This window comes from Thermobia domestica, chromosome 15 (genome assembly GCF_964235325.1).
Source record: "Thermobia domestica chromosome 15, izTheDome1.hap1.1, whole genome shotgun sequence".
NCBI classification, from domain to species: domain Eukaryota; kingdom Metazoa; phylum Arthropoda; class Insecta; order Zygentoma; family Lepismatidae; genus Thermobia; species Thermobia domestica.
In genome coordinates, this window is record NC_137468.1 from 199,262,297 (window position 1) to 199,289,586 (window position 27,290).

Below are 27,290 nucleotides of genomic sequence, written 5' to 3' on the forward strand. Positions count from 1 at the left end.
ATTTATTCTACAAAGGACTGGTTGGAAAATGTCATCAATTCCGCTTTAGTTCACAATCATACGAAATACTATCACAAGAAATGCATATTTAGTTTAAAAATAAACATAAGATGTGTTTATTTTTAAAATAGCTGTACATTGGCAGTGATGATTTATTTTACAAAGTCAGCATGACACGAACATTCCATTCATCATGATGAAATCCCCCAACCAACAGCAAACGTCAGCATAACATCATCAACATTCCATTCATTATGATGAAATCACTTGAGCAATCAAATTTTGGTCCATGACGAAATCATTCGACCAAGAGCATCCAGGTTGGAAAGATGTATACCACTAACGTTAAAGTTTATGAAGAATTTCTATACGCCATTTATTATCCAATGAATGCGCTGAAAACGAAATGTGCTGTTGTTGGTATAAGTTCTAGCTCTTTTGAATTCGCAATAAGATTGAGTAAAGCAGAACTCTTTAATCTAATGTTAAACATTGATGAGTGAAAGACATTGCTTACTCTAGACGACGATATTAGTGATTACTGTAGTGTTGAATTGGATGTGATAATTGAGAAATCTCTACATACAAACAATGAAGTAGTGCTTGATAGAAAATGGGTGCTTCTTGAAAGAAAAGTACGATGGGTCACAAACAAAAATGGAACAGATTTGCAATATAGTGTGTGAAACATTATGTTGAAGTGTTGCAAAACAAGTGTATTATTATTATTTAAGAAAAGTATTATTTTGGAGAAGTTAGTACTGCATCTTGTGCAACATTTGTGAAGACCGTATAAAGCTGATCGGCATCGATCATTGATACATACCTGTATTGGCAGACAGTTTATTTGTAATAATATAGATATTAATTTTGCCCTAGACGTGAGAAGACTTCAGCTGGAATAAAAATTATTCTACAAAGAATAATTGGTACAAGAAATATAAAATAAACTGTATAAGCAATATTCAAATCCTTTTTGCAATATGGATGTATGCCATTAAGAATACAAATCATAGTAGAAATTATGGTTGTCGAGATACATAGACATGTATATTTGTTTGAGTAAAATTTTTCTTGCATTTTTATTAATACGTAAGTTTTTGCTTTCAAAATTTTTGTTTACATAAAATCAATATTTTATTCCAAAAAGTTTTCGGTTCCAGATTAGAAGTTAGTAAAAATGTTTTCGCTAAAAGTTTTGCGTACACATTTTAGCACAAAAAATTGTTTAGATTTATTGGACATTTTTCAGTTTGATTTTTAGTCATTCTATTATTTTTGCTTGTCGATAAACTTCTGAAATCATTTTTTCTGTCTTTGTAAATATGTCCAGTTGATAAAAAAAAAATGTCTAAAGATATTTTGTCTACAACTTTTTTGGGGGGGAGGGAGATGCATAAATTTGATTTCACTTTTTTCTGCATGAAGTTTTTCGTTGCATTTTCTTGTTTTTATAGAACAATAACTTATTAATCAGAGTCAAGTACAGCTAATTTATGAATATAGCTAATCATTCAGATTTCAAAGATAAATTCAAAGGTAACTTTCCATGAATGACCTTAGACTAGAGGTTCCCAACCAGCGTGACACACTGAGGTGTTGCAAAGTTTTAGGAATTAAAAGTTATGAAGCATTTAATAATTAGTTAAAATGAATTCTGAGACAAACTGTAGCAGCCAGCGCCTCCACAAGCAGCAACGACGCTCAGTACTACACAGTACTACATAGAGTCACTACTTGATAGAAACGTATTACCTTACACTATTAGAATTTATATTGTTATTAATAAAAAATCAAACAAGTTTGGGAATCACTATTTTAGGCTAAGAGTCGTGAACTACAATCCCTAAGGTCCAAAGTGTAAAATTCCTGGACTAGATGTGCATGAAGGACCCAAACATTGATGATATTGTTGTAGCTTTGATAGGTTGTCACATGCATTAAAATCATATTCATCAAATTTGGTTATTAATCTTCAGAAGTGTACAATAAGCCGTGATGAACTTTATGTACTTCTCGTAACTTTCTATATTCTAAGGACTTATATTCAATCTACCATTAGCTACACTACAGATCCAAATTAAAGAGTGAATCATTAACATACGCCTTTCAAATATTATTTTTACTTTTTTTTTTTTTTTTTTTTTTTTTTTTTTACTTATGGAAGGAAACATGATAAATCATTTAAATTTACAGAGGTATATATGTAAATCATAGATAACATTTACCAATTTCTATTTTTTTGACGATTTCCAAATTTAACAGTGAATCAAAATTTGAGAGGGGAGCACCATGGTACCAAGTCTCATAAAAGAGAATAAACCCCTGTATTCATTCATAACACTATATGTCGTAATAGTCTTAGAGAATAAATTAACACAAAAACCAATCACATTATTAAACGTGTTGCTTACATGCGTATTTTTAGCAGTTGCTTACGTGTATATTTTTAACAGTTTTCCATCATGGAAAAGTACAAGTTGGACCACCCCAATTTACATGTCCTACAGAACAATTACCAATTTTTATTTTACGTATTGAGAATTTTTAAATTTAAGGTTGGGCCATGTACCCTTCTCAAGTTTTAAGATCCAGTGAACCAATGTAACACTGTCTTATGAAATAAAGTAAGTCCCTGCATTCATTTATGTGATGTGATGTGAAGTCAGATCTAAGAAAGTAAGTGAAGAACCGATCACACGATGAAATTTGTAGCTTACGTATACTTTTGGAAACGTTTTACACTTGAAGCAAATAAAATGGAAACTCGAAGTTAATGGAAACCTTAGTCCTAGCAATCAAGGGGACGAAGTTTACCTTAATCCTAGAAATCATTTACCAAATTTTATTTTTGACAATTTCCAAAGTTTAAAGGTTGGTCAATGTACACTACTCAAATTTTGAGAAGGTTACATCATCATGGTACCTTCGTCCTATTCATGAGAATAGAACAATTTATTCATCCATATGAACATTGTGTATATCTTTGGCAATTGTTTACACTTGAAGGGACCATCCGAGTTTACAGAAACATATACCTTAGTTCTAGAAACATTTTCAACATACTCTTTTTGATAATTTCCACTGCATCCTCTCCCGAAACTTGAGAGGTGTGCATCATGGTATCCTTGTCCTATGTATGAGTGGCCTCTGTATTCAACCAATAAAATTAAAACCGATCACGTGGTAAAACGTATTGCTTACTTACGCTATATAAACTTCACAGTTTTTTACCCATGGAAAGGTGCAAGATGAATCACCCAATTTACAGAGGTATACAGAGATAGGTAGGTGGTTCAATCCTACGAATTCCTCCCAAAATTTGAGAGGTGGACCAACGTATCCATGTTAAAGTATAAAGGGAGTGGTCCTATGTACACCTGAACTACGGCACCCGGGCCAGGGACCAGGGGTGCTGAGCTAAAGGCAAATAAATTTCTTGTTGACGAAGCGTCCAAAGACCAGCCAATACTACTATGTCATTTATGCTTCAATATTTCCCTCCCTGTCTCGTATTATATTATGATTAAAATTTTACATTTATCATTCATTCTCATACATATTTATTTAAAAAACAGAAAAAAAAACAAATTCGAATATTTACATTCAACGTAATATGTTTTTAGTAAAACGTGAATTTTGAGTAATGTGAAGATGAAAACAAAAATTAAAATACTTTCTTAGTCCTGTTAAATTAATAGGTTTAACTTACATAAATATGCAGTTTATTTGACAGAAGGATTAATATTACATATAGAAGACAAGAGAAGAATATTTGTTTGTTTTGTAACGTTCTTTTGTAATGGTGTTAGTTTTCTAGATCTAAGTTCATCTTAACATATTCTAGTTTTGGTATTTTTGCCTATACAATCCAGTTTTTCTTCCAATTTAATTAGCATGCCATTCCACAACGAGAAAGGCAAGGAATCTGCAGAACCTGTTTGAAGTCCAACCATGACTGGGGGGTTTTTTCGCAATTGATAAAGATTTCTTTGAAAGATCTCACGAACCTACGATAGTGGCTTTTTGATATTTGTGGTGGTAAAAATTGAGAACTCTCCAAGGTAACAGTTATTTACTAACGGACGCTATACAAAAATGAATGGTTAGTTCCTGTATACCCTTTTGTGTATGATATGTATTCTCTCTAAAACTTTTTTCAACACCAATTTTCCTGGTTTCGTTGAGTTTAATTATCACTTGTTACCCCGCACTTAGTCAGTTTTAGAGATTTTCTTGCTGTAGTAGTTTCAATTATGTTAACGTCAGTTTATAAATATGTAAACTTCACAGAAAGGTAGTACAAGTGATGGGCAGATTTTTCGTTGTCGTAAAAAGTATTTATAAAACATAAAAACAGCAACATTCTTGACTGAGACTTCCACAGCGAAAAAAAATTCCGAAAGTGAATAGGTGCTATAGAGTAAGTGATACTTAAACTCAATTGTTTTTCGCTTAATATTCCTTCCAAATTTTGCAGAGAAAGACCTCGTTAAGATCGGTATAGCATGCAAGGGAACTTACCATTTGGTATTGAGAACTACCTCTTTTTATATGTCTTTATGTTTGAGAAGAGGTATTTATAGAACTTACCTTTTCCTCTCTAGCGAAAATAATATTTAAAGCCATGACATGTACTACAGACATTGCATAAGGGTTTCTTCATTAAAAGAAAAAGTAACTTACATCTTCGCTAAGCTTACCTTCAGCTTTCTTTAAATTTCAGTTTATAACTTAAAGGTAATGGATCACATTTTAAAAAATAAGATTAAATATAATGTGTGCAAAATTGTATTAAATGAAATAATGATCGTTTTCAAGATTTCTTGTATATTATAGAAGTCCGAGTCCCCAACAATTGTCATAAACCCTCGCCCAAATCTCATCTATAACAAAACATTTGGAAGAAGCTGTTTGTTTATTAAATATATATTAAATACAAGAAACCGAAACAGTTAATAAAAATAAATAAATGCTTAGCGAGTAAATATCGATGTATGTCAAGGAAATTTTGTATAACAGTTTATATAAAACTAAACATTAGAATCTTAACAATTTAATCATTGTCCCAATGAAATTCATAATGCAGTAGACTTCCAAATATCCGCCTCGCGACTGTCCGGTCTAGTTTTCTTTTATCGTAATTAAATGAGGAAGGCAAGGCGTTGCACTGGCAACATTGCCGAGGCATAGGAAACGGGCGTCTGCTACGATAAAATACAAGTTGTAACAGGAAAAGAGCAGCGTTCTGCTCCTTGTTCGTTGTTTGGTTAGTGTGTAACGCACCTCAATACAGTACGCTTGCCGCTGTTCCTGATTATAACTGTACAGTGCTGTATTTGTAAATTGTTCCTGGGGTATGCATAATGTTCATAAAGAAATGAGTTAAAAAAAAACTCTGGTTTATCCGGCTTTTTTGTTATCCGGCCTGTCCTTCCGCCATATTAGGGCAAATATTCGGAAGTCTACCGTATTAAGATCTTTGCAAACCTTGCCTCCACTTTTCATAATTTTACTAAATAATGAAAACTGCTTCCAAATCTTTTCTAATGGATCAGAAATTTGGATGAAAGTTTGTGGCATACTTGTTGAGCACTTAAATTTCTACACTATACAACAAATCTTGAAAACAATTGTTAGGTCATGTAATAGCATTTTGCACATATTTATATGGCTCACTTTTTATATTTTGATGTTACTCATTATCTTTAATTTATAAACTAAGAATTTTAAACAGTAACGGTAAGCTTAGCGAAGATGGAAGTTACTTTTTTTTTTTTTTCAATGAAGAAATCCCCATGTGCTATTTATAGGAGTAAATACGTGTCACGGCTTTAAACATAGTCTTATAAATCTTAAGACTCTTAATCCTTTAAATACCTTTTCTTTTTTTCTTCAAACATGAAGACAAATAAAGAGAAACTTCTGAATGATATCTTTATGTTCTACGTCCCACAATTATGCCGACTAGGCTAAAGGAGACGGTGATGATGAGAAATAAAGGAAATAGTGGAACGAAGAAAGTGAGAGTAAACGGGAGAACCGCGAGCAAACCCACGCACGTGGTCTTTGTCCACCACAAAGTTCACATGGCGCGAGCTGGAATCGAACCAAGAACCCCAGCCACAAGAGGTGAACGCTCTACTGCTGAGCAACCGCGGCTCCAGAGAAACTTCTGAATACCAAACGGTAAATTCTTCTGCATGCTATAACAATCTTAACAAGTTGTTTCTTGAATCATTTGGAAGGAACAGAATTAACTGAAAAACAATTCTGATTAAGTATCATTTATTACTACCCGCACTTATACATTTTTGGAATCCTTTCTTGCTGTGGAAGTTTCAGTCAAGAATGTCACTACTACGTTATATATATAAACTGATATATAAACTATTTATATAAACGTTTTATAAATATACTGTATATATATATATATATATATATATTCCTTTTACAACGATAAAAAATATGTCCATCACTTTTATCAACTTTCTTTTAATTTTACTTGATAAAAAAGGTAGAAAAAACACTATAACTGACTTAACACCTTACCGTTAAAAGTGACGGCCAGATTTTTCATTATTCCTTAAGGAGTTATTTTCGAAAAGTAACATTCATGATTGAAGCTGACATACCATGAAAAACTCTTAAAGTAAGTAAATGTGGGTAATAATAAGTGATACTTAAACTCAACAACACAACAAGGAGAAATAGTGTTAAGAAAAGTTTCACACAGATCTGGTATAAATTCTTCTATATCATATTATACATAGGGTATAGAAGAATATATTATTCACTTATGGAGTATGCATCCTATAAAAGGAGAGCTCTTAAAGTTTCACAATCTCAGATATGAAAAACACGCTATTGCAGGTTCCCAATCTTTCAACAAAAACTTTCATTAACTGCGAAAAGATCTTCAGCTATGGTTGGACTTCAAACAGATTTTCCGGAATTCTTGTCTTTTCTGTTTTCTCGTTCTGGAACGGCGTGCCAATTAAAGTGGATTAAAAAAATGAATTAAGTAAGCAAAAGTACCAAAACTACAATATATTAGGTTGAACTTAGATCTACAAACCTAACAGTCCATGATACAAGAACGTTACAAAAGAAACTAATAAATACTCTTCTATCATCTTTTATATGCCTTATTATTCCAGATTTTCCTTCTACAAAAATGTCAAGTGTGCTGCATATTTACCTAAGTTGAATCTATTGATTTAATAAGACTAAGAAGGTCTTAGTCGATTCTATTCGTTTTCGTTTCTATTTAGTTTCCTCGAGGAAAACAACGTTAAATAGAACTGTTACAAAGTATTTTAGTTTATACAGGGTGTTTCAAAACAACATCGACAACATTTTGGAGATGATTCCTGACACCAAGATAAGACAAAAAGTATAGACCAACTTGTGTGTACAAATGCTTCCTTTCGGAGTTATAAGCTGCCGAAAACATGAAAAAATGAACTTCAAAGATCCATAGCTCCAAAGCTATGGGACCTACCGTAGTCGGGTGAAAACACCGAAACTTGACTTAGGAACTACGATGTACCTACCCAAAAATCCATGTTTCAAAATCCTGCGGTACTTCCATAACAACTTTCATAGAGGTAATCGGTGAGTACTTCAAATTATATGTCAGTAGCCAAACTGCCTCTATAAAAAATGTTGCGTGAGTCCCTTAGGATTCCGAAACATGTATTTTTGGATAGTGCACATAGTTTCTAAGTGAAGTCTTGACCCGACTACGGTAGGTCCTATAGTTTTGGAGCTATGGGCCTTTAAAGTTCATTTTTTTTTTTCTTGTTTTCGATAGCCTATAACTCCGAAAGGAAGCATTTGTGCATTCAGGTTGATATATACTTTTTGTCTTATCTTGGTGTCAGGAACCACCCTCTAAACGTCGTTGGTGTTGTTTTGAAACACTATGTATAAGAACACTCTGGCCAAAGTTTTTATTCATGGTAAAGAATATCAATATTGATATATTAACTTCCAAATACTACCTTACAGCACACTAGAAATAAATATATTATATATTTCCAACAAATATAGTCCTTTAACATTTTTTTTTAAATCAATATGCATGATAATGGATGTAAAATTTTAAAATAAGTCTAATATTATTTAAGAAGGGGACAAAGAAAAACAACATTTTTTTTAAAATTTCTTTCTTTTTTATATATAAACACACACACTGCTATTTTTAATTAAATCACATGACCTTCTGTATATAACGAAAAAAAATTCAAGTATGATTAAGCTTACCTATAACATGCTGAAAACGAAACTTAGAAACAACACCTAGTACGATAGTTTGTAACAAGTTTAATAGCTTCAAACATACTAATATTCCTGTGGTTTCAATTATATTGTAAAAAAATTTACCGGTAAAGTTATGTTTACCGGAAATATATTAAAAAGAAAGTAATTAGTAAAAAAATAACTTTAAATTAGTGAATAATTTGTGATAACTATAGAAAATTTAAAATATACAAATAATTTGTTCCTTTCGCTATAGTTTTAAGTAAAATTTTTCACAATAAGATTTAAGCCACAACGAATGACTTGGAAAAGAACAAAGCGTATTTGAAGCTATAACATGTTAGAAACGATAAACTATCCACCAAGATATAGTTTTATATATGTTGTTTTCTGAATGTTGCATGTATGTTTAACCATATCGGCAATATTTTTCTCATTATATAAATAAATATGAGATGTGATTAAAACAGTAGTGTGTGTTTATATAATAATAATAATAATAATAATAATAATAATAATAATAATAATAATAATAATAATAATAATAATAATAATAATAATAATAATAATAATAATAATAATAATAATATTATTATTATTATTATTATTATTATTATTATTATTATTATTATTATTATTATTATTATTATTATTTGACGAAAGTGAGGGTGTCCAATTCAAAATTTCGGCATTATTAAATATTTAAATGCATTCCTAAGTTTAAGGTGATAATTATAATCACACACCACCTTAGTTCCTTTACTAAAATTCCAGATGTTAGATGTTCAGACAAACACATATCAGGTCTTATAAATAATAATAAAATATTACATTACTTTAAATGTTTTAATTTGTCCACGTTTTAGGATATAGAGAAAATCTATATGTCACACGAAGGCTGTTAAATGCTCAAATAATTTTCATTGGTTTAATAATATCACTAATATACATAGTGTACAATACCTGAAGGTTCCAACTAAATCCTCCTACGAGATCGTTTGGCGTTATCAAGTACTCTAGAGTTTCACCTGATATCCAATCAATCACAGGACAAACCACTGTAGTCCAATTACGAGCAATGCAATCCAACAATGGCTTCATCCAGCCTGCAGAAATCATATATTTATACATACTAATAATACATACGTACAGTACATGTCAATATACTATGCTTGCTATGCTCCAATGTGAATATGCACTTTCCATAAATATATTATTCATGTTATTTGGAAAAGAAGAGAGACATTTGTGGAAAATTTAAACCAATACACGACCAATTAGTATTGGATGATGCTCCAAAATCAGTAATTGGATTGTTTTTAACTTAAAAATGTTGTATATACTAATGAAAGAAGAAAACAACTGATATATATATTTTTTTTTACACACACCAGAGGCGAGAATTCCATAACACACAAGAATGGCTGACTAGACTGAGATTCGAACCCAGGACCTCCGGCTTACTGCACCGATGCGTTAACTTCACGCCATCCAGTTCACTTCCCAGAACAGCCACTCAATTTTTCATTCTCAAGATTGGTGCTCTTATCTCGGACTACGTAAGTTTTACCACAGACACTTGCTACGACTGGACAATCCTGTGTCTATATACCGAGCACCTTATAACGGTTGTGATTTCATATATATTAATGAAAGAAGAAAAATGACTTATTTTTTTTTTTTTTTTTTTTTTACACACCAGATTCTAGTGGCGGTCTGGGTGGTGTAGTGATAACAGTATCTGGTGAGTGCGAACCACCTGACGTGGCACTGTTGACTTCGCTGATCTCACGAGAATAGGTATTTTTCCAGTGCACTTAGAGTGTTGTCTGCACTACTAGTACTCATGTTACTAGTATATGGTAAAATTTTCTTATGTTTTGTCAATGGTAAAGGTCTGTGGGCATTTGTGAACTATTCCCCGGCCGAAAAGCAGCACTACACGCCACTTGTTTACCCTATGTATGACCTAGAAGTTTGCAGATCATGACCTGCAAAAGTCAGGAAATTCGTACTCACAAAATAAGTGGGAAATCTGATATATGTTCTTTAACTCTTAACATTTTTTTTTTTTTTTTAAATCATTGATAAGGTATGTTCTTCATACTCTTCGGTTTTCTTCCATCTTTTCCTCATTAAGAAGACAATTTCTTCGCAAGCCCTCTTCTAGCCTCTTTTTGAGAATTTAATTGTCTAATATGTTCCGTAATTCGAGTGTTAATATTGCGTTTCGTTTTCCCTATATTTGAGAAGTCATATTCGCATTGAACGCGGTAATGCCTGACTTATTTAGTGGATCAACAAAATAACCCTCACCGGTTTACCTACCTTTGATGCATATTTTGAACCTGGCAATAATGACGTAACATATACATTGAGCTTCCTTTGATTCAGTTCACTCCTTTTACACTTCGCTCTGATCGCGACATTTCAGGATCCATTCTTTACGTTACACTTATTTTATTTAGTGGTATGTATTCCTTGTTTTACACCTTTCATCTCCTATCCGTTTTAATCCTTTTCACCTTGCCACTGAGGACGAAACCAACTTCCGGTTCCGAAATGTTTGAAAAATATTTAGGCTTTCCAAGGGGGGATTCATTGGTAACCAATTTCTTGTTAATTTATAACTGATCTGTCTGTAGTCTTGAAAATACATCTTCCATTAATGTTTCCTTTATCAATCATTCACTGTAAACGTTGAATAATTGTTGTGACATACAATATCCTTGTCTCACTTCTTTCCCAATTTCCACACAATTGACTTCTTGGTTCAGAAGTGACTTTAGTCTTTGTTCTGTGTATAGGTTGCGAATAAGTAGATGCGGGCGACCCCTCCAATTGAAGCCAATTTCTTTAAGTATTTCCAAAAATTTACTTCAAGTGATCCAGTCGAAGGCTTTTTACAGGTCGAAGCACACACACATATTTACTATTAAGTGAAATAGTTTAATGTGTTGATATTTCCTACTGTAAAATAATATGTCTTCAAATTAATTATGACGTGCTAAGCTTAAACAATGAACTGAGCCAACTCAAAAGCATTGCTTAGTATACTCAATATTTTGTTTTTTCACTAAAAACAATGAGGCGTATTATTCTACGATTTCTGTAATGTGTTGAGAAAAATGAAAAAGTTAAGAATGGATTGACGGACATCTCTGGATTCATCGATTGTACCTTGATGGTAAATTCCTAAAAGCTCTTTGCTCTTTAAAATAAATAAATAAATAAGTAAATAAATAAAATGAAAAAATACACCCATTCTGAAATCAACTGTACAACTGATAAACAACACAACACATGCCCTTAAGAGCCTGACATACTAAAAATAATAGAAAATTTACCATTTTTCTTTTGCTTGTTTTTCATAAATGAAAGGATGTAATGAAATGCAACTTACCACAATCATAGATTATGTTATTCTACTTTTTAACGACTTTTTATATGTCATTATTATTTAATTTTAATAACTATACGTTAAAACTATTTGTTTATTACATAAAATACTAAATATAACTATCATTTAAAAGCTTGTTCACAAGATACCAAGGGAACATGATACGTAAGCAAACGGAGTTGAGTTCGTTCCTCTAGTCGCTGTCTTAACTTAGATTTTGGGGGGAAGCATTATTATGGTAACATTGTAATTTCTATGGATGCAATACTGAAAATTCTTCAGATTCATATTTACTGTTGTAGAATAACATAATCTGTGATTGTGGTAAGTTGCCTTTCATTATCTCCTTTCACTTATGAAAATCAAGCAAAAGAAAAATGGTAAATTTTCAATTATTTTTAGTATGTCAGGCTCTTAATGCAGAATGTATATGTTTGTCATCATTCTGAACTTTATCCTGCTCCTATGTGAGGACACATTGAAATAGTTACACGGACTTTCCACCTAGTAAAGCGAATGTTGCTCACTACGTATAACTTAAGTAAAGATACAATCTGATCGAAAGGAAACACTTTTTATTATTAATTCGTGTCATAGTTTCGGCAATATATAGTTGCCTTCATCAGACACATCATGAAATACAACCCAAGCTACAGTTTATAATTCAGTTATCTACCCTCTACTTAATAGTATTTCATAGTTATTACTACAATACAACACTCTAATTTTATCGTAAAACAAGTGGCTGTTGAGCTCAAAGTGGAACAGAAGAAACAAATGCAGTCAATCAATATTCACGTTGTTAATTTCAGACAGACATCTCGACAGCCGTTTACTTTTCTTACATGCTTCACACCCATAGTGACTCTGAATTGAAATTCTAGTCACATACTTTGTCTTTGTATATTTATACAGGGTGAACCTGAAAGATGTACACAAACTCTTCGTGACATCAAAAGAACACAAAAGGTCCTCTTGCATTTTATTGAATTCCATATCATGTACGAGTGACAGGAGTACCAACTTGGAATCGAAAATCAAATCCTGACAATTGAAACGCTACAGAAAGATGTGCACATACTTCGGGAGGGATTCGTGACATGAAAAGAAGACAAAGTCCTCTTGCATGTTGTTGAATATCACGAATCACCTCCCGAAGTATGTGCACATCTTTATGTTCCGTTCCAATTGTCAGGATTCTATTTTCGATTCCAAGTTGGTACCCTTGTCACTCGTACACGATACGGAATTAGACAAAATGCAAGAGGACTTTTTTTGTGTTCTTTTGATGTCACGAATCACCTCCGAGTTTATGCACATCTTTCAGGTCACAAGACATTAACGTGTGTTACTTTATTTGCTTCACGTTATCAAGCCACTAGTTGTTGATAACGCTTCAAAGAGTTAATAGTAGTCAGTTTCAAATATCTCCCCCTCCCCCTGGTTATATAACCCTCCACTAAGTTTTGATATTATAACCTCAGTTTAAGGGTGATTGTAGTGATTTAAAAAAAAAATGCCCAGCTAAAGAAGTCCCAAGTTGTTTATTTTCCAAAATTTACACTGTATTACTTTTGAAATTTTGCAGTACTATATTTGTACTAGACAATGCAGAGTTATCCCACATACCAGATATCACACACATAAAAACCTCCGTTAATAAAATCTTTGCTAATAGTGGCTATAGAATAAATTGACGGGCTAAATTTACAGTAGTAAAAAGTCAAATTTTCCTCGTTTCCCAAACATTAAACCAAAAAGCGCTGTAATAAATTCGGGAATAAAACAGCAGTTCCCTTCATCACTAGAACTTCCACTGCCATCTGCTGGCAGTTGAATCTGCTATCTCTGACTTACGTTTCCTATTAATATGTTGACTTAATCAGATCTGATTTCTGTATAAGTCTTTGTGCCTGAGAAAATGCAAAAGGGTTTCTTCCCTTTTTGAGTTACCAGGCTAGCAACACAGATACAGTTATCGAAAAATTCCAGAGAGCACGAAATTGTCTGCAAAAGTGTTTGATTCCCCCAGGATAGAAGGTAGGTTATATTTATCTGTAAGTTATTCATTATATTGATACTTTCGATCATTCGAATATTATCATAAGAGGAGAAACAGAAAACGTTGAGAAAAAGATGAAGACAATACCATTCTACTTATAGATTTCTGTAATTCCTGAATTTTCTTTAAGCTTCCAAGCTTTCGACTCTCCCCCGGAGTCTTGGTCACGAAGGTTAAAAACATGAGGGGAAAAAAAAGAAAAAAGAAACATAAAGGAATAAAAATGGAACGGATTTACCAAGGAAAGAGCTGTGCTGTGCGGAAACACGTTGTCAAGCACGTTGCCGTTGTCAGCGATCAACGGGTGACAATGATGCAAACAAAAATATGGCTGAGTCAATTTGTGAGCCTTTCTTGTTACTTGTTAAAAGGTTGCAAACTCATGTTATTATTTTTATTGTTATGCCAATGCTGTAAAAGTTTTGTAATTATCATCTCCCATTCGTCAATGAACCATCCCTTGTCTAAATTTCTTTCTTTCTTTTTTTAATTAATAAATAAATTTTCAAAAACCAATCTCTCTACTTCATTTTAACTCCAAATAAGATTTCTGAACCTTGAACCTTGTGTTGCATTTCTTTTAAATGCTTCGATAAACCTGACACCGGATTTTCCACTTTTAAATCTCTAATATGCTTTTTCACTCGGACTTCTAGATTTCATTTCGTTTTGCTTATATAACTCTCTTGGCAACTACATTTTATTTCATAGATACTCGATTTTTCATTGGGATCCGAGTAATAACTCTTAAATTAGGTAATGTTCTTTTCCAAAGTTTCGGGAACTTTAAGGCTGTACGAAAACCGTATTGTGTATACATTCTATTTAATGCAGTTGTGAATCTAGGAAAAATAGGCAATCCAACCCATTTTTTAATTTCAGGTTTGTCGGAACTTAAATTCCTTTTAACTTGATTATACTAATTATTTAATAATAAAGCTGGATATCCATTCATTCAATACAGTAAAACAAAACTGTTACGAGTGCTGACCCATAACCTATTATGTTCTGCTATACAAGAAGTCACACAGCAGTCTGAAATGTACACAACAACCGTCTCAAACTAATTTATGTGATAGAAATCAGTGTGTTACAACCTCAAGTTCTACTTCCGTTTTATTTCCCTGACATCTAAAGTGTCTCAAGACAGTGTTCTTAGTCCGTTTTCTTCCTGAAATGTATAGATGATCCACCCGAATATCTCCTTCTCTATAAATAATAATTAACTCTAATTGAAGGGCAGCTGCAAATTTTTCAGAGAAACTAAGCTACTGTTCGTAACATAAAAATTCTTGAAAGCCTCCTCATGGTGTACGAAACTAAACTAAACCTGAAGAAGAATTAGCATCTGCCATATCATGAAGAAAAGATACACAGTAAATCCTAGATTTAGTTGAAGCGAAACAAATATTGATATACGACTGAATTTTAATAATTTTCAAGAACTCAATTTTGTGATGTCTTGCGTGTATTGCCAGATATTACGTCATGTTGTTTCCGGGATTAAATTATAAAGTTTCCGATTCGGATGAAGTTTTCAGTCTCCTGAATTTCAGGCAGTTTTTTTTTTCAACTTGTATTTCTTTTCTTATTACAATAACTTTTTATTTTTCAGTAAGCATTACGTGTGTAATTCTTGAATTGTGTGAAAGATCGTAAGTTTTTGAGCACATGCAACTCTGACAAAATATTTAGATGTTTCTTTATATAATTTTCTGCGTGTAGTTGTATTATGTATGTTTGACCAGAAATTTATATCACACGGACTGCAGAATTGCCTACAATTAACTTTGAAATAAATGTTTATCAAATATACTAGTAATAAAAGAAAAGAAAAATTAGTGTTTGGAATTCAAATTCGTCTTTATCCCTCTCGTCAGCCTGAATAAATTAAAAGCTCACTAATTACTCCAATTATTTTGCAGTATTTAAACAATACAGAAGACTGTTTCTCGTCTGCTTGACCAATTGCGATCTTCTCCCCCCCCCCTCCTTTACTACATACAAACACTCAGACTGAACTCACCCGATCTTGTTCAAATGTGTACATTAGTGAGAGTTGTGAGAGAATTTTTTCTCTTCCTCGTTTGTGTCGAAAATGCTGCGAAAACTAAATCATTTTTAGAAAGGTTATGTTGTAACTGCACGACGCCCCCGTTTCAATGATCAGCAAACAGCATAAGAGTAAGGTTTGTGATATTAGTTTTGACTTTAATCAAGAATGGAATTGGCAGGTATAACAATTTCTCAGCGTTAGGTTCTCCAACAGAAAAGACGAAAATACAGTCTCGCATATAATCCGCGATTAGCATGTAGGCGAAACTTCGCAGAATACCATGCAAGAGAATCCTGCGACCCACAGACAGATGGTAAATCGTCTAAATGTGTCTTCGGGAACTGTCAACCGCACTTAGCGCTGACGATGAATCTTTGGAAGAGCTCAAGGCTAGTAGTCATCATCTTGCCGATGTCCACCGACGGAAAGGCAAGTGTAACTCTCGAAAGCTGCAGGAGCAGTGGCGGTATATTGTTACTATGGATCAGGCAGCAAGTCAAAGGTTACCATGTACAGAGACAAAGGTGCGATGCGCTTAACAAAGTGGATTCGAGCGTGCAAAGTTTTCCCGAAAGGGTTCGTGATGGTTGCCGGCTTCTGTCACCGAAGCAAATTGAAGATTCACAGTGAAGAACTACTGTAAAATCGATTCGCAGCACTACAGGAGGAGATCCTGAGGCCAAACTACTTGCAGGAGCTACCAAAAATGTACAGAAACGAGACCAACACAGTCTGCATCCATCACCACTTACAATAAGGTTGTCCCTCGCATTCTACCAGGATATGAAGGAGGCTACTGAAAAACACACTATATCTTTCAACGAGATACATGTAAAGTCTTGTAGATCTGGACTGCTTAAAGGGCTTTGGGCATCAAGCATGTTAACAACAATGAGTGGATTCTCAAAAACTGTGAAAGAGGAATGGAACATGATCCATCTTCTAATTCTCGAATTAAGCCTTCTGTAGTGAAACAACATTGTCGAGCCATCGTTCTGAACCAGGGAGGGGGGGGGGGGATTTCTTAACTATTTGGTAAGTAAAACTTGATCACATATACGCGGAACAGCCTCTATACACTATTGTATCTAATTGGATAGGAATGTAGGCTGTGTGTTTGAGTGAAAAATTTGAGGCCAGAAGCAAATTGCTGAACAAAATATTTCAAAGACTAAATGTAAAAGCACATTCTTTTCACTGCCAGGCAAACCCAAACTTTCAAACGAACATTAAAAATATGAAGTTGTTATATTTTATATCACAAAATGCAACGTCACTGAAAAAAAGCCAAAGCGCACTAAACAGCTTTATAAAAACAAATCCAGGACCTGCGTTGCGTAGAGACATGAACTTCTTCCTCCCCCTCGTTAAAACTAGCATTCTTACGAGGCTGTTTATTCAATATAAAAAGCAAAACAATACAAACAAAAAACATTTCTTTTGAACATATATATATATATATATATATATATATATATAGAAATATAACGTTCTTAATAAGCGATTCAATTTTAAAACCAAGCACATCTTAAGGCCTAAAAAGCATGAAGCTACTGCTGCGTAAGTAATTTCAAGTTTGTTACCAAGAAGGAGACTAAATACCAAATTGTAAAATCTAGATTACATAATACTTTATTTGGGCTTTTAAATTAAATTGGATAACTGGATAATTACGAACATTTTATTCCTTTCCATAATGACAATACTAATGAAAATGATAGAGAGATCCATTAAGATTATTCTAACATACAAATCATCATTCTGAAAGTGAAATAAAATAATAATAAATGGGGGGGGGGAAGTTTCCATGTAACTATACGTACATTATATATTTCTTGGTTAATGTCTCTTTATTTTACAGCCACTGTGGCGTACTCTACCTACCAATGGGTCTCTGTTAATCTGTAGAAGCGTCACTTACCCTGAGTAAACAGAATAATGTATCTATATATTAAAATGTTAGGTTTATATGTTTGTCCCTAATCCTTTCGACAATGAGCTCTCAAAAACCACAAGTGCTAAAAACGTGCCGTTTTCGCTGATCGATTCCGAATTTTGTGTAGTTTTCCAGTTCTCATTCAAAATTTTAAAAACCGTGTCGTTATTGTTCTATTCAACATTTTAGAGGTCGTTTTGAGCCCATAAGATTAAAATTGTTGCAGGCCGAATCTACGGTGTTAGGGAACCAGTAGAGAAGTTACGTATGGCGGGTTGACGTACATTCCAGGCGCTTTGCTTAAATCTGAAGGTCAAAACCTATTGCATGCTGGCAATTTCAAAGGCCTCAAGAGACGCAATGAGGCGTACTCGGATGGATATATATTTATTAGAAAAAAAATATTTCCACTTGATATCGTGTTACTTCTACAAATTTGCTACAAAATCAATCGAACATCTATACATAGCAATTCACTTCCTTTGTGAGTCTTCTAGTGAGTAAGGAGACATGCACAGTGGGAGGAGATTCATGGTCATAACAGAACGCATTCAGCTAGTTAAAATGAACATTGCAATAAAGAGTTAAGATAGAACAGAATCTTAACAAAAATACCAACGCTCTTGCGACTGGAAGACCGTTTCTCGTGAGATGCCAAGTCAAGCTGTGCCGAGTCTGGTCAGAACAAACCGTTGGTTGTGGCGTCCACCCAGCGTCGTGAGGACAATCGGGGAGCTACTTGAAACAAAGCAGTAGCGAACTCCCTGTCTAAAAATCCAACATCAACGGCCAGAGGACTATTTACTGACCTCATATCACCTCAAAGACATGAGTGTCTCAAGCTGTCTGGTAGCTCTTGCCATCTAAACGCTATAACGCTGTGTGTTTAGTTTAATTTAATATTAACAAGAATAATGCATTAAATACAATAGCTTCCTCTGCGTAGACAACCACGCTATAACTCTGTTACAAAATACACGCGCAAATACTCGAAATTAATTTTTAATATAATAACAATGTGCCAACCTCGCATGATATTTAACTTGTGTGTCAGATAATTTTGTTCACTTTTGCATTCTTATGTCCTGATTTTTCTTGTAGGCTGATTTTTTGATGCCTTATACTGCTACCTTCTGCCGGGTCTATATCTAGGATTTTGATTTTGGAGTACATCGGATAAGCTGTGAAGGGTGTACTATTGACTATATACAGAAGTACTTTGACTTTTCTTATAGTATGATGTTTGCATCTCTGCCATCCGTTCTTGTCTTCTTAATTCATCTTCTCTCTTTTTAGTATTTAGTAATAGTGACAATCGATTTTTAAAACATTCAGATATTTGCAGCCATATAAAACGCACAAGTTTATAGGAACAAAATATTTTCTCACCATATTATATATTTTTTTTAAAAATATAAAGTGATATTTTAGCAAGAACCACGTGTGACGCTACCAATGCTTAACTAAAGGCAGAATTGCATGCGCATGTAGGAATATCTGTGACACATGTGCATAGACATAATACCAAATACAGTCAAACAACGAAAAGAATGGTTGTACGGTACCCAAATTACATTTATCGTTACACTGATACGTCGCAACACTCGAAATATTATCTTCTAAGTTAGTTCTGATAGCTGGCATCATAATAATACAAATCCAATTTGATACATAGCCCTATATCCAGGGCCACCCATAAAGGAGTGCAACTCCGACAAATATCGAAGGATCCGTGAAAAATATTTTTCTCTTATATGCCCTTCATTCAATTCTGACTTTTTAAAGTTTGAAATTCCTGCCAAAAATTTGTGTTGGGGCATTTGAAATCTATGGACAGCTCCGCCTACATGTTTTGGCATTAAATTAGCAAGGTGGCACATTGTTATTTCCAGTCGCCATGACGGCCGGGATTTTGTTAACTGGAATTTAATTGTGCCTCGTAAAGAAACCAAAACCACATCAAACTAAGACTCGTGGAAACTTACTGAAGTTGAAATAATCTAATTCTCTGTATTGGCGCGTAACATGTACTCCGGTTTTGAATTTATTCTCAAAGGTAAAAAGGTGTCTTATATTCCGACGAATACGATATGTTTAAAAATTGCTGTAATTAAAATCTCATCCTATGATTCAGAAGAAGGTACTGGCGTAAGGGTTCAAGAATTCAATGTGCAAAACAGTGAAAAGATAAATAAAGTTATGAATTTCTACAATATTTTTAACGTCCGAAAATAAGAAATATTCAGTACACTTTGCTGAGTTGGGAAATAAAAGGATATGAGTGAGTATAAATCCTGAAGCGTAGTTTTCGAAAAAATTGACAAAACCCAATTAATCTGTAAACCTAAAAATTGATCCTGTACAACAATTATGACACTTATTTAGGTGAAACTAACCCTATGATTAAACTTTTCAGTATAATTCTATCAGGACGAGAGTAACAGCCCAAAGTTAGCATTAACTTAAATTTTAAGTTTCTGTTCAACTAAAATATTATCCAAATATAAAACACCCGTTTTTCGCACGGGAAGAATACTTTTCATTTTGGCATAAAGTTCTAATGGGGGCTGAATTTGGATTTAAATGGGGATCGGAAGTGTCACTGTTCATTTCAGTAACCACAAAAACTATGGACTTGATAATAATATCGGTCATTTTCGATCATTTTTATACATCTTCCCCTCCCCAACCTTAAGTTGCAGAGTCAAAGTGAAACGATAAAAAACATTCCAGGCCTGAATCTCATCTATGTTGAAAATTTGATCGAGATCGGTCGGGTGATTCAAGTTATAAAGTAGCAAACATATATCAAACCGATCGGTCGTATCGAGCTGAGCACCATAACTTACCTCTGGGTAAATTTTGATGCATACTTTTTAGAGAAAATTAAAAAAAAAAAAACAGCTTTTATAACTGAAAATTACGTCGTTCGTTCTTTATAACAGTTCACAGTTTTTATTTATTAATGTATGTACTATATGTATCAAAATACATTGTTAACTAGCAGATTGTTCTTTGTCTCTTCGTAATGGTGCGCTCATACTTCTTGTAAGATGTTCTTTTGGTGATATTACACAATTAATATGTCTGAATGGAAGTTTATTGAAAAGTTTGTTCAGTAGAACGAAACTAAGTTTTTTCTTTCTTCTCTGAGTTTTAAAAAACACAAAAAACAAAAAGCGTTAAATAAAGATTTAGAAATAATATGTTAGGCATTTATACAAATATGTACTGCAATTGAAAGCATGACATGTATAAATGGATTAGATATAAACACGGTTAGAACTCATGCTTAGACCATAGAAGAGAAAAGAGCTGTAACTATTTCAAGAGTGACCGGTCTCCTGGATAACAATTTCTTACGGTTTGCTCCACGACAGATGAAAGCAACAGAATCTTTTGCAAACACATACAACATTAACAATTTTAGTTGGTATATATTAGAAAAAGGAACACGGATGTACAAGAAAATCCGGGGAAAACTTGAAGAGGTAATTATATACACCAAACAAAAAGAAACGTTTAAAAAAAAATCTAGTAAAGATAAGCTGAGAAAGACATCTCACAGGTACAGAAAATGCCTCACGCTTTCTGACGACATAACTTCGAAAAAAAGAAGAAAAAGATTTAAAGTTAAACAAACATGGAAACCGGATTCGTAGACCAGTTTCTGCCAAAACTTTCAGGAAATGAAGCTTTAAAACCGGTTCACACAATGAATTTTGGTGTTTAATAGAAAGAAGTACTAACGGTAAGATATCTGTATATAGCACTTATTCGTTGAAAATTTCAGCTCTAATGAACTTAAAAAAAACATACAAATACCGCTAATTGGCATTTATCTGTGGTTTACACATTTCTCCATTTTGAAATTGTCGTCTTTGTAGTTTTAGCTCGAATTCAATAGACTTCTTTTTTTCTTCATTCGGTGTAAAGAATAACCTCTAAGCATGTCCCATTGTTTTTTTTTTTTTTTCTTTTTCTTGTTACGGTTTATCCAATTTAGTTATAATGATGGATATTTTCGTTATTTACACTTTCCAAAAATGCTTTCCCTTCACCAAGAACGATCTGAAATTGAGAACGAAAATTTGTCCAGTGCGTTGCAGCACCACTAGTTCTCACAATAGCTCATATATATATGTATTCAGATTAGAGCATGTCAAGCATAGAATATGGCTCCCCTATGAGTAGTGTGAGTCCATTCACCAAATTACCTGCAAATTCCAATCAAACCCTCCCACATTGACCCCGCCCGAGTCCCGCCAGTGATACTCCAGCGTATTGTCATCAAGCACATCTATGACAGGACATACTACGGTTGTAGAATTACGTGCTATTCGATCAAGCAAAGGCTCAAGCCAGCCTGTAAAGAGAGAAGGTGGAGCGACAAAGATCAAAATACTATTCTATCAACACATGAGAACACACACAAAATACAATAGAGGTGCACCACTAACATCATGATCTAATATTAACTATGTTACGTTTATAATTCATTAAGTTAGGCTCATACAACAATAATTAAACTATAATATTTAAGATGACAAATTAGATTATTATTATTTTTATTATTATTATTAATTTTATTTATTTATTTATTTTATTATTTCCTTTCTCTTTTTTTAGTCACAGCTTTCCAAACTAATTACAATTGTTTCTTGCAGTGTCCTATGACGACAAATAAATAAATAACAACTCACGACTTACACTGGGAAAGAAATATACCATGGAAGGAAGTTAAAAATAACTAAATAGAAATAATACAAGATGTCCATTCCTTTTAAAATTCGTACGGATGTATTTATATTGAACTTGATGTAGGAAATATACAATAGGACTAGGGTCCACCTTTTGGAAGATAGTTCGCGGACGGCCGCCATCTTTAATGTCATTTTTTTTTATTTCAAACGATAGGTGAGTCATGTGATACATGACCTTAGACGAGAATTTCTTCAGGATGTCAAATTTGAAATCAGATTTCATGTATCTTTACTTAGTGAGAAGTTATTCCTCTTTTTGCAAGTGGTGAACCATGCCATTAACAACTGAGGAACGCATCCAGATCGTCAAACTGTGCAGTGGAAGAAGTGCTCGCACAACTGAATGGCCTGTCCGATCACCAGACCTCACCTCAATGGACTTCTATCTTTGGGAACACATTAAGACTATGTAGTATGATGTGAAAATTCGTGATCTTCGTTATCTTGAGAAACGTATCATGACTGTCTGTGAGCAAATTTCCTCACCTACCCTGCTCCTAGCAATTCGGAGAGGCGTCTGCACATATGCATTGCCCAGCACGGAGCAAATGCGGGGCACATTGCGTATTAGATAAACCTCAATTGTCGTTGTCCATAGCTTCTCACAAAAAAACATGAAATCTGATTTCAAATTTAACATCCTGAGCAAATTCAAGCCTAAAGGTCATGTATCATCCCCCCTATCGTTTGAAATAAAAACTTGAAATTTAAGACAGCGGCATTCAAGATGGTGGCTGTTCGCAAACCATCATCCAAAAGGTTTGTCCCTAGCCCTATTGTATGTTTCCCCACATCAAGTTCAATATAAATACATCCGTACGTATTTTAAAAGAGGCGGTAAGGTAAGGGACTTTTGAAACACCCTGTATTAAGTTAACTTTTGTTGAACAAGTATTTCCACATTTTATTCTTTGAGTTTCTCAGAAATCATGGATAAATTTAGCATTTTTACAACATATTTGGTACTATTATCAATACAGAATTTATTAAAACTGTCAGTATTTTGGATATTAATAAATTGTTTCCTCAGCTCAACTATGAACTCAGACTTTGGTAACAAATTGCTCAACAAAGAACGGGTTATAAGTAAGTACTCAATGTTTCCATTCACATGTACAAAAAAGACAATTATATCTACACATATAATTAATTTCATTTAAAAATGTTATTCGACATAACTCGCCAATAGTGATGCGGCAATGGCATAGATTTCCCGACACTAATTTATCTATTTATTGTTTCATTTATTACTTTGTTAATTTGATTCCCTTATATATATTTTATTTATTGACTTTTTTAAAGTTTACACTAACATTTTTTGACAGAATGTCTTGATTAAATTTCTCGGTTTGCAAACAATACCTAAGCTCTGACTCACTTTTCGAACATACGAAACCGGAAGTACTTAAAATAAGTCGTAGCACGTACCTGCTAATGTCATTTCAATCGGAAAAGATGGAGAGTTTTTTAGCACAGTTATGTATGAACATACATACACTACAGGATTTATGCTCAGAATATGTAGAAAATAAAAGGCACAAGTCACTTTGTTTAGTTATTTACAAAATTATTTTCACGTACATAACTTAACGGTCTGTGTAGTCCAATATGTTAATGTAAGTACTTGCAACCCTAACTACAGTCGATAACAGAAGATGATGATTTACCAGCGCTTGAACAAAAGTGTATCGAAAAGCTTAGTTATTTCTGCAGGAGCTAAACTATGAAAGTGCGAATGACTGTTGGAATAACAATAAGAAAATGGTAAGTTTATTCTTTCTCGGTAGAATTTCTTGTAATAGGAAAAGTTTGGCAACATTAACTCAGTTTAGTTGATTTGATTTTGAGTTTAACGTCCCTTTCAGCAGTGAAGCTATATGAGACGGGACCTACTGATTAACAGAAATTCGAACCACATGAGCTCCCGCCGGGAATCGAACCCAGGTTTTCCACGCCAAAGCCGCGCACGCTAACCGCTTAGCCACGAAGGAGCTCGGCATTAACTCAGGTCAGCTGTTGCCACGTCGTTCAGCAGGATTACAGTTCACTGACCAATGACTTATTCAATGAGGAATTCACTGTATTTTTGTGATATGATTTTGTTCGATCCCAGACTGACAGCAAGAAAAATAATCTTTGAAATAACCAAATACAATGCTACAAACAGATCAAATGAAATCTTTGAGTTTTACGTCCCAAGGTTATGCCGGTTAGGCTAAAGGAGACGGTGATAATGAGTAATGAATGAAATGGTGGAATGAAGAAAGTGGGAGGAAACGGGAGAACCCCGAGAAAACCCACGGACACGGTGTTTGTCCACCACAAAGTTCACTTGGCGGGGGCTGGGATCGAACCCGGGACCCCAAGTACCAGAGGTGAACGCTCTACCAGTGAGCCACCGCGGCCCCTACAAACAGATCAATTGCATTGACATTATTATCTTAAACTGTACTATTTTTAACATTATAACAACTATTAGTGGAAACGTTACATTGCATGACGTCACTTGAACGTCACTTTCTAAAGGTGAGTTGGAGTTTAGTTCTATTTATTACTTCTGTTGTTCGATTTGTCGACATCTGAATACGAAATCTACAACTCTCAGTACCCGAGTACTTCCTTTTGCTGGTCTAGTGGTCAGAGCGCGTACTTTTGAAAAATGAGGTCCCCAACTCACTCTGACTCCACCGCGATGGCTCAGTGGTAGAGCATTCATATCTGGTACGTGGAGTCCTTGGTTCGATCCCAGTTCGCACCCACGTGAAATTTGTGATGGACAAACACCGTGTGCGCGGGTTTCCTCGGGGTTCTCCCGTTTCCTCCTACTTTCTTTATTTCACCCTTTTATTCATTATTTCATCATCAACGTCTCCTTAAGCCTAGCCGGTATAACCGTGGGACGTAAAACTCAAAGGTTTCAGTTCATTTCTCCCTGACTCCAGTAAGTCAAATGTAAAATAGTCAACATTTTTTTTTAAAGAAAATTCAAAAATAATTTAAAATTTATCTTCCCACATATTTAAATAAGAAAAAATATACTTCATTTTAAAAAACGGTATTTATTTATAGTTTACTACGGTTAGCAGAAAAACAGAGGTTACAGATTTATGCACGTAGAAATATATGTGTACACACATCAGTCAGTAAAACACAAACACACGCATACATGTTCTAGACAAAAACTGAATGATAAAGCTTATGACAAATAAAGTTTTTTAATGTTGTAGCGATGCACCTCTATACACAAAAACACTAAACACAATAACGAACTAGAAGTTAAACATAATACATAATACATTTCTTTATGCACTTGTTTATTAAGTACAGATTAGTCAAGTATTATAAACAATAATTTGGCTTCTCTTAACACATATTGTAAATCTATGCTAGAAGAAAAAAAAATAAAAGTAACTTTTAGTTCTTAAGGCACTGTTTTACACAAATCACTGTTTTACACACACAAAACAAAACCTGTTTTTATCAGAAACTGGCCAGATATTATCACTCCCGATGAGTCACAAAATTTTCAGTAGTAAGTTTTAAAATACTAAGCATTGACATCTTTATATTTAAAATTATTAGGTTTGTAACAGTTTGGAAACTGGTTCACACTGCAAAGTGAGTATTAATTTTAAACACATAGTTATACAAGATTTACAAAACGTAATAAGCGTTTCACGTTTCCATAACTTTACCAAAATTTATCTCCAACTTTTCCATCTCGCAAGAAGACAATCGTTGAGATCTTTCTAAAGATATAAATATACATAAATGTCATCCGCTTGAATTTACAAACAAGAATGGTTATTACCAATCGCCAATTTGTACATACACACAAAAAACAACTGTTTCTGGAAGTACACTAGACTCGTGAGTGAATCCTTGTTAACCTAGACAGCCTAAAACGAATACAGAAAGAAATTGCAGATTGCAGTTGTTGTAAGAGATGATGCGCCCATTGGTTGTTGCCAAACCGCTAAGTCCCAAATATTCGGTCTCAGTTGTCGATCATCGCGTATCGCTATAACACCGTAGCATCAAAGAGAGGCCAAAAGATGGCCCAGAAAATAATTACGGTACTGACTTCTTCAAAAAATAAGTTTGTATGCTAGTATACTGTATGTACTTAGTAAGTAAAAATAATGTTTTCATTAATAAGTTTTAATATATGTACTGTAATACACGATTCCTGTATAGAAAATTGTTTTATCATTACAGGATGTATTACTGTACGTAATGAAAGCTTATCTCCGTATTATCCGAGTTTTTGCATCCGAGGTAGGCTCAGTCCCAATTGCCTCGGATAATCTCGAGTCTACTGTACGTTGGCATTCCCGTTGACCGTACTTTATCCTAATCGTACTACTTTATTGAAGGCAAAAATCTTTTACGTAAGTTTTTCTAATAAATATTGTTCTTGGTTTGCATATCTATATAAATTAGACAAGACGATCAAGTGTTCAATTCCTATCTAATAACAAAACATTCTCCTGCATTAAACCCTTAGAGAAAAAGCTGTCTGACCCTCGTCCTCCTGAATAAATGGACATGATTATCCTTGTATTTCGTAATGTTCCGACATATCGAAGAACTTCTACAAAGAAGGGGAAGAAGGCAGGAAAAACAAGCAGTAAGTTCAAGTTCGTGCAACGCGTTTCTTTCCGAACTTCAAATTCCTTAACTAAAAATACCATCTGACCAAAGCAAACACTTACTATTACTAATCTGAGTTCAGACACGTTACGAAACGTCAGACTTCCATACCATGTCTGACAATGGCAATGATATATTGCCGAAACTGCAACACA

The 27,290-nt window shown here is 33.8% G+C and overlaps 1 protein-coding gene across 10 annotated transcripts in view; it reads right to left on the reverse strand.

The window, feature by feature from the left end:
• Pgant9 (polypeptide N-acetylgalactosaminyltransferase 9) overlaps positions 1–27,290 on the reverse strand; it is a 925,839-nt gene that overhangs the window by 59,359 nt on the left and 839,190 nt on the right. For 9 of the 10 annotated variants that reach the window (XM_081741028.1, XM_081741019.1, XM_081741020.1 and 6 more), the window contains one exon: positions 21,937–22,085. The exons of the other annotated variant lie outside the window; for it this stretch is intronic. In XM_081741028.1, coding sequence (XP_081597154.1) covers positions 21,937–22,085 — 149 coding nt within the window. The remainder of the gene's footprint in view (positions 1–21,936; positions 22,086–27,290) is intronic. 10 annotated transcript variants of the gene reach the window in all.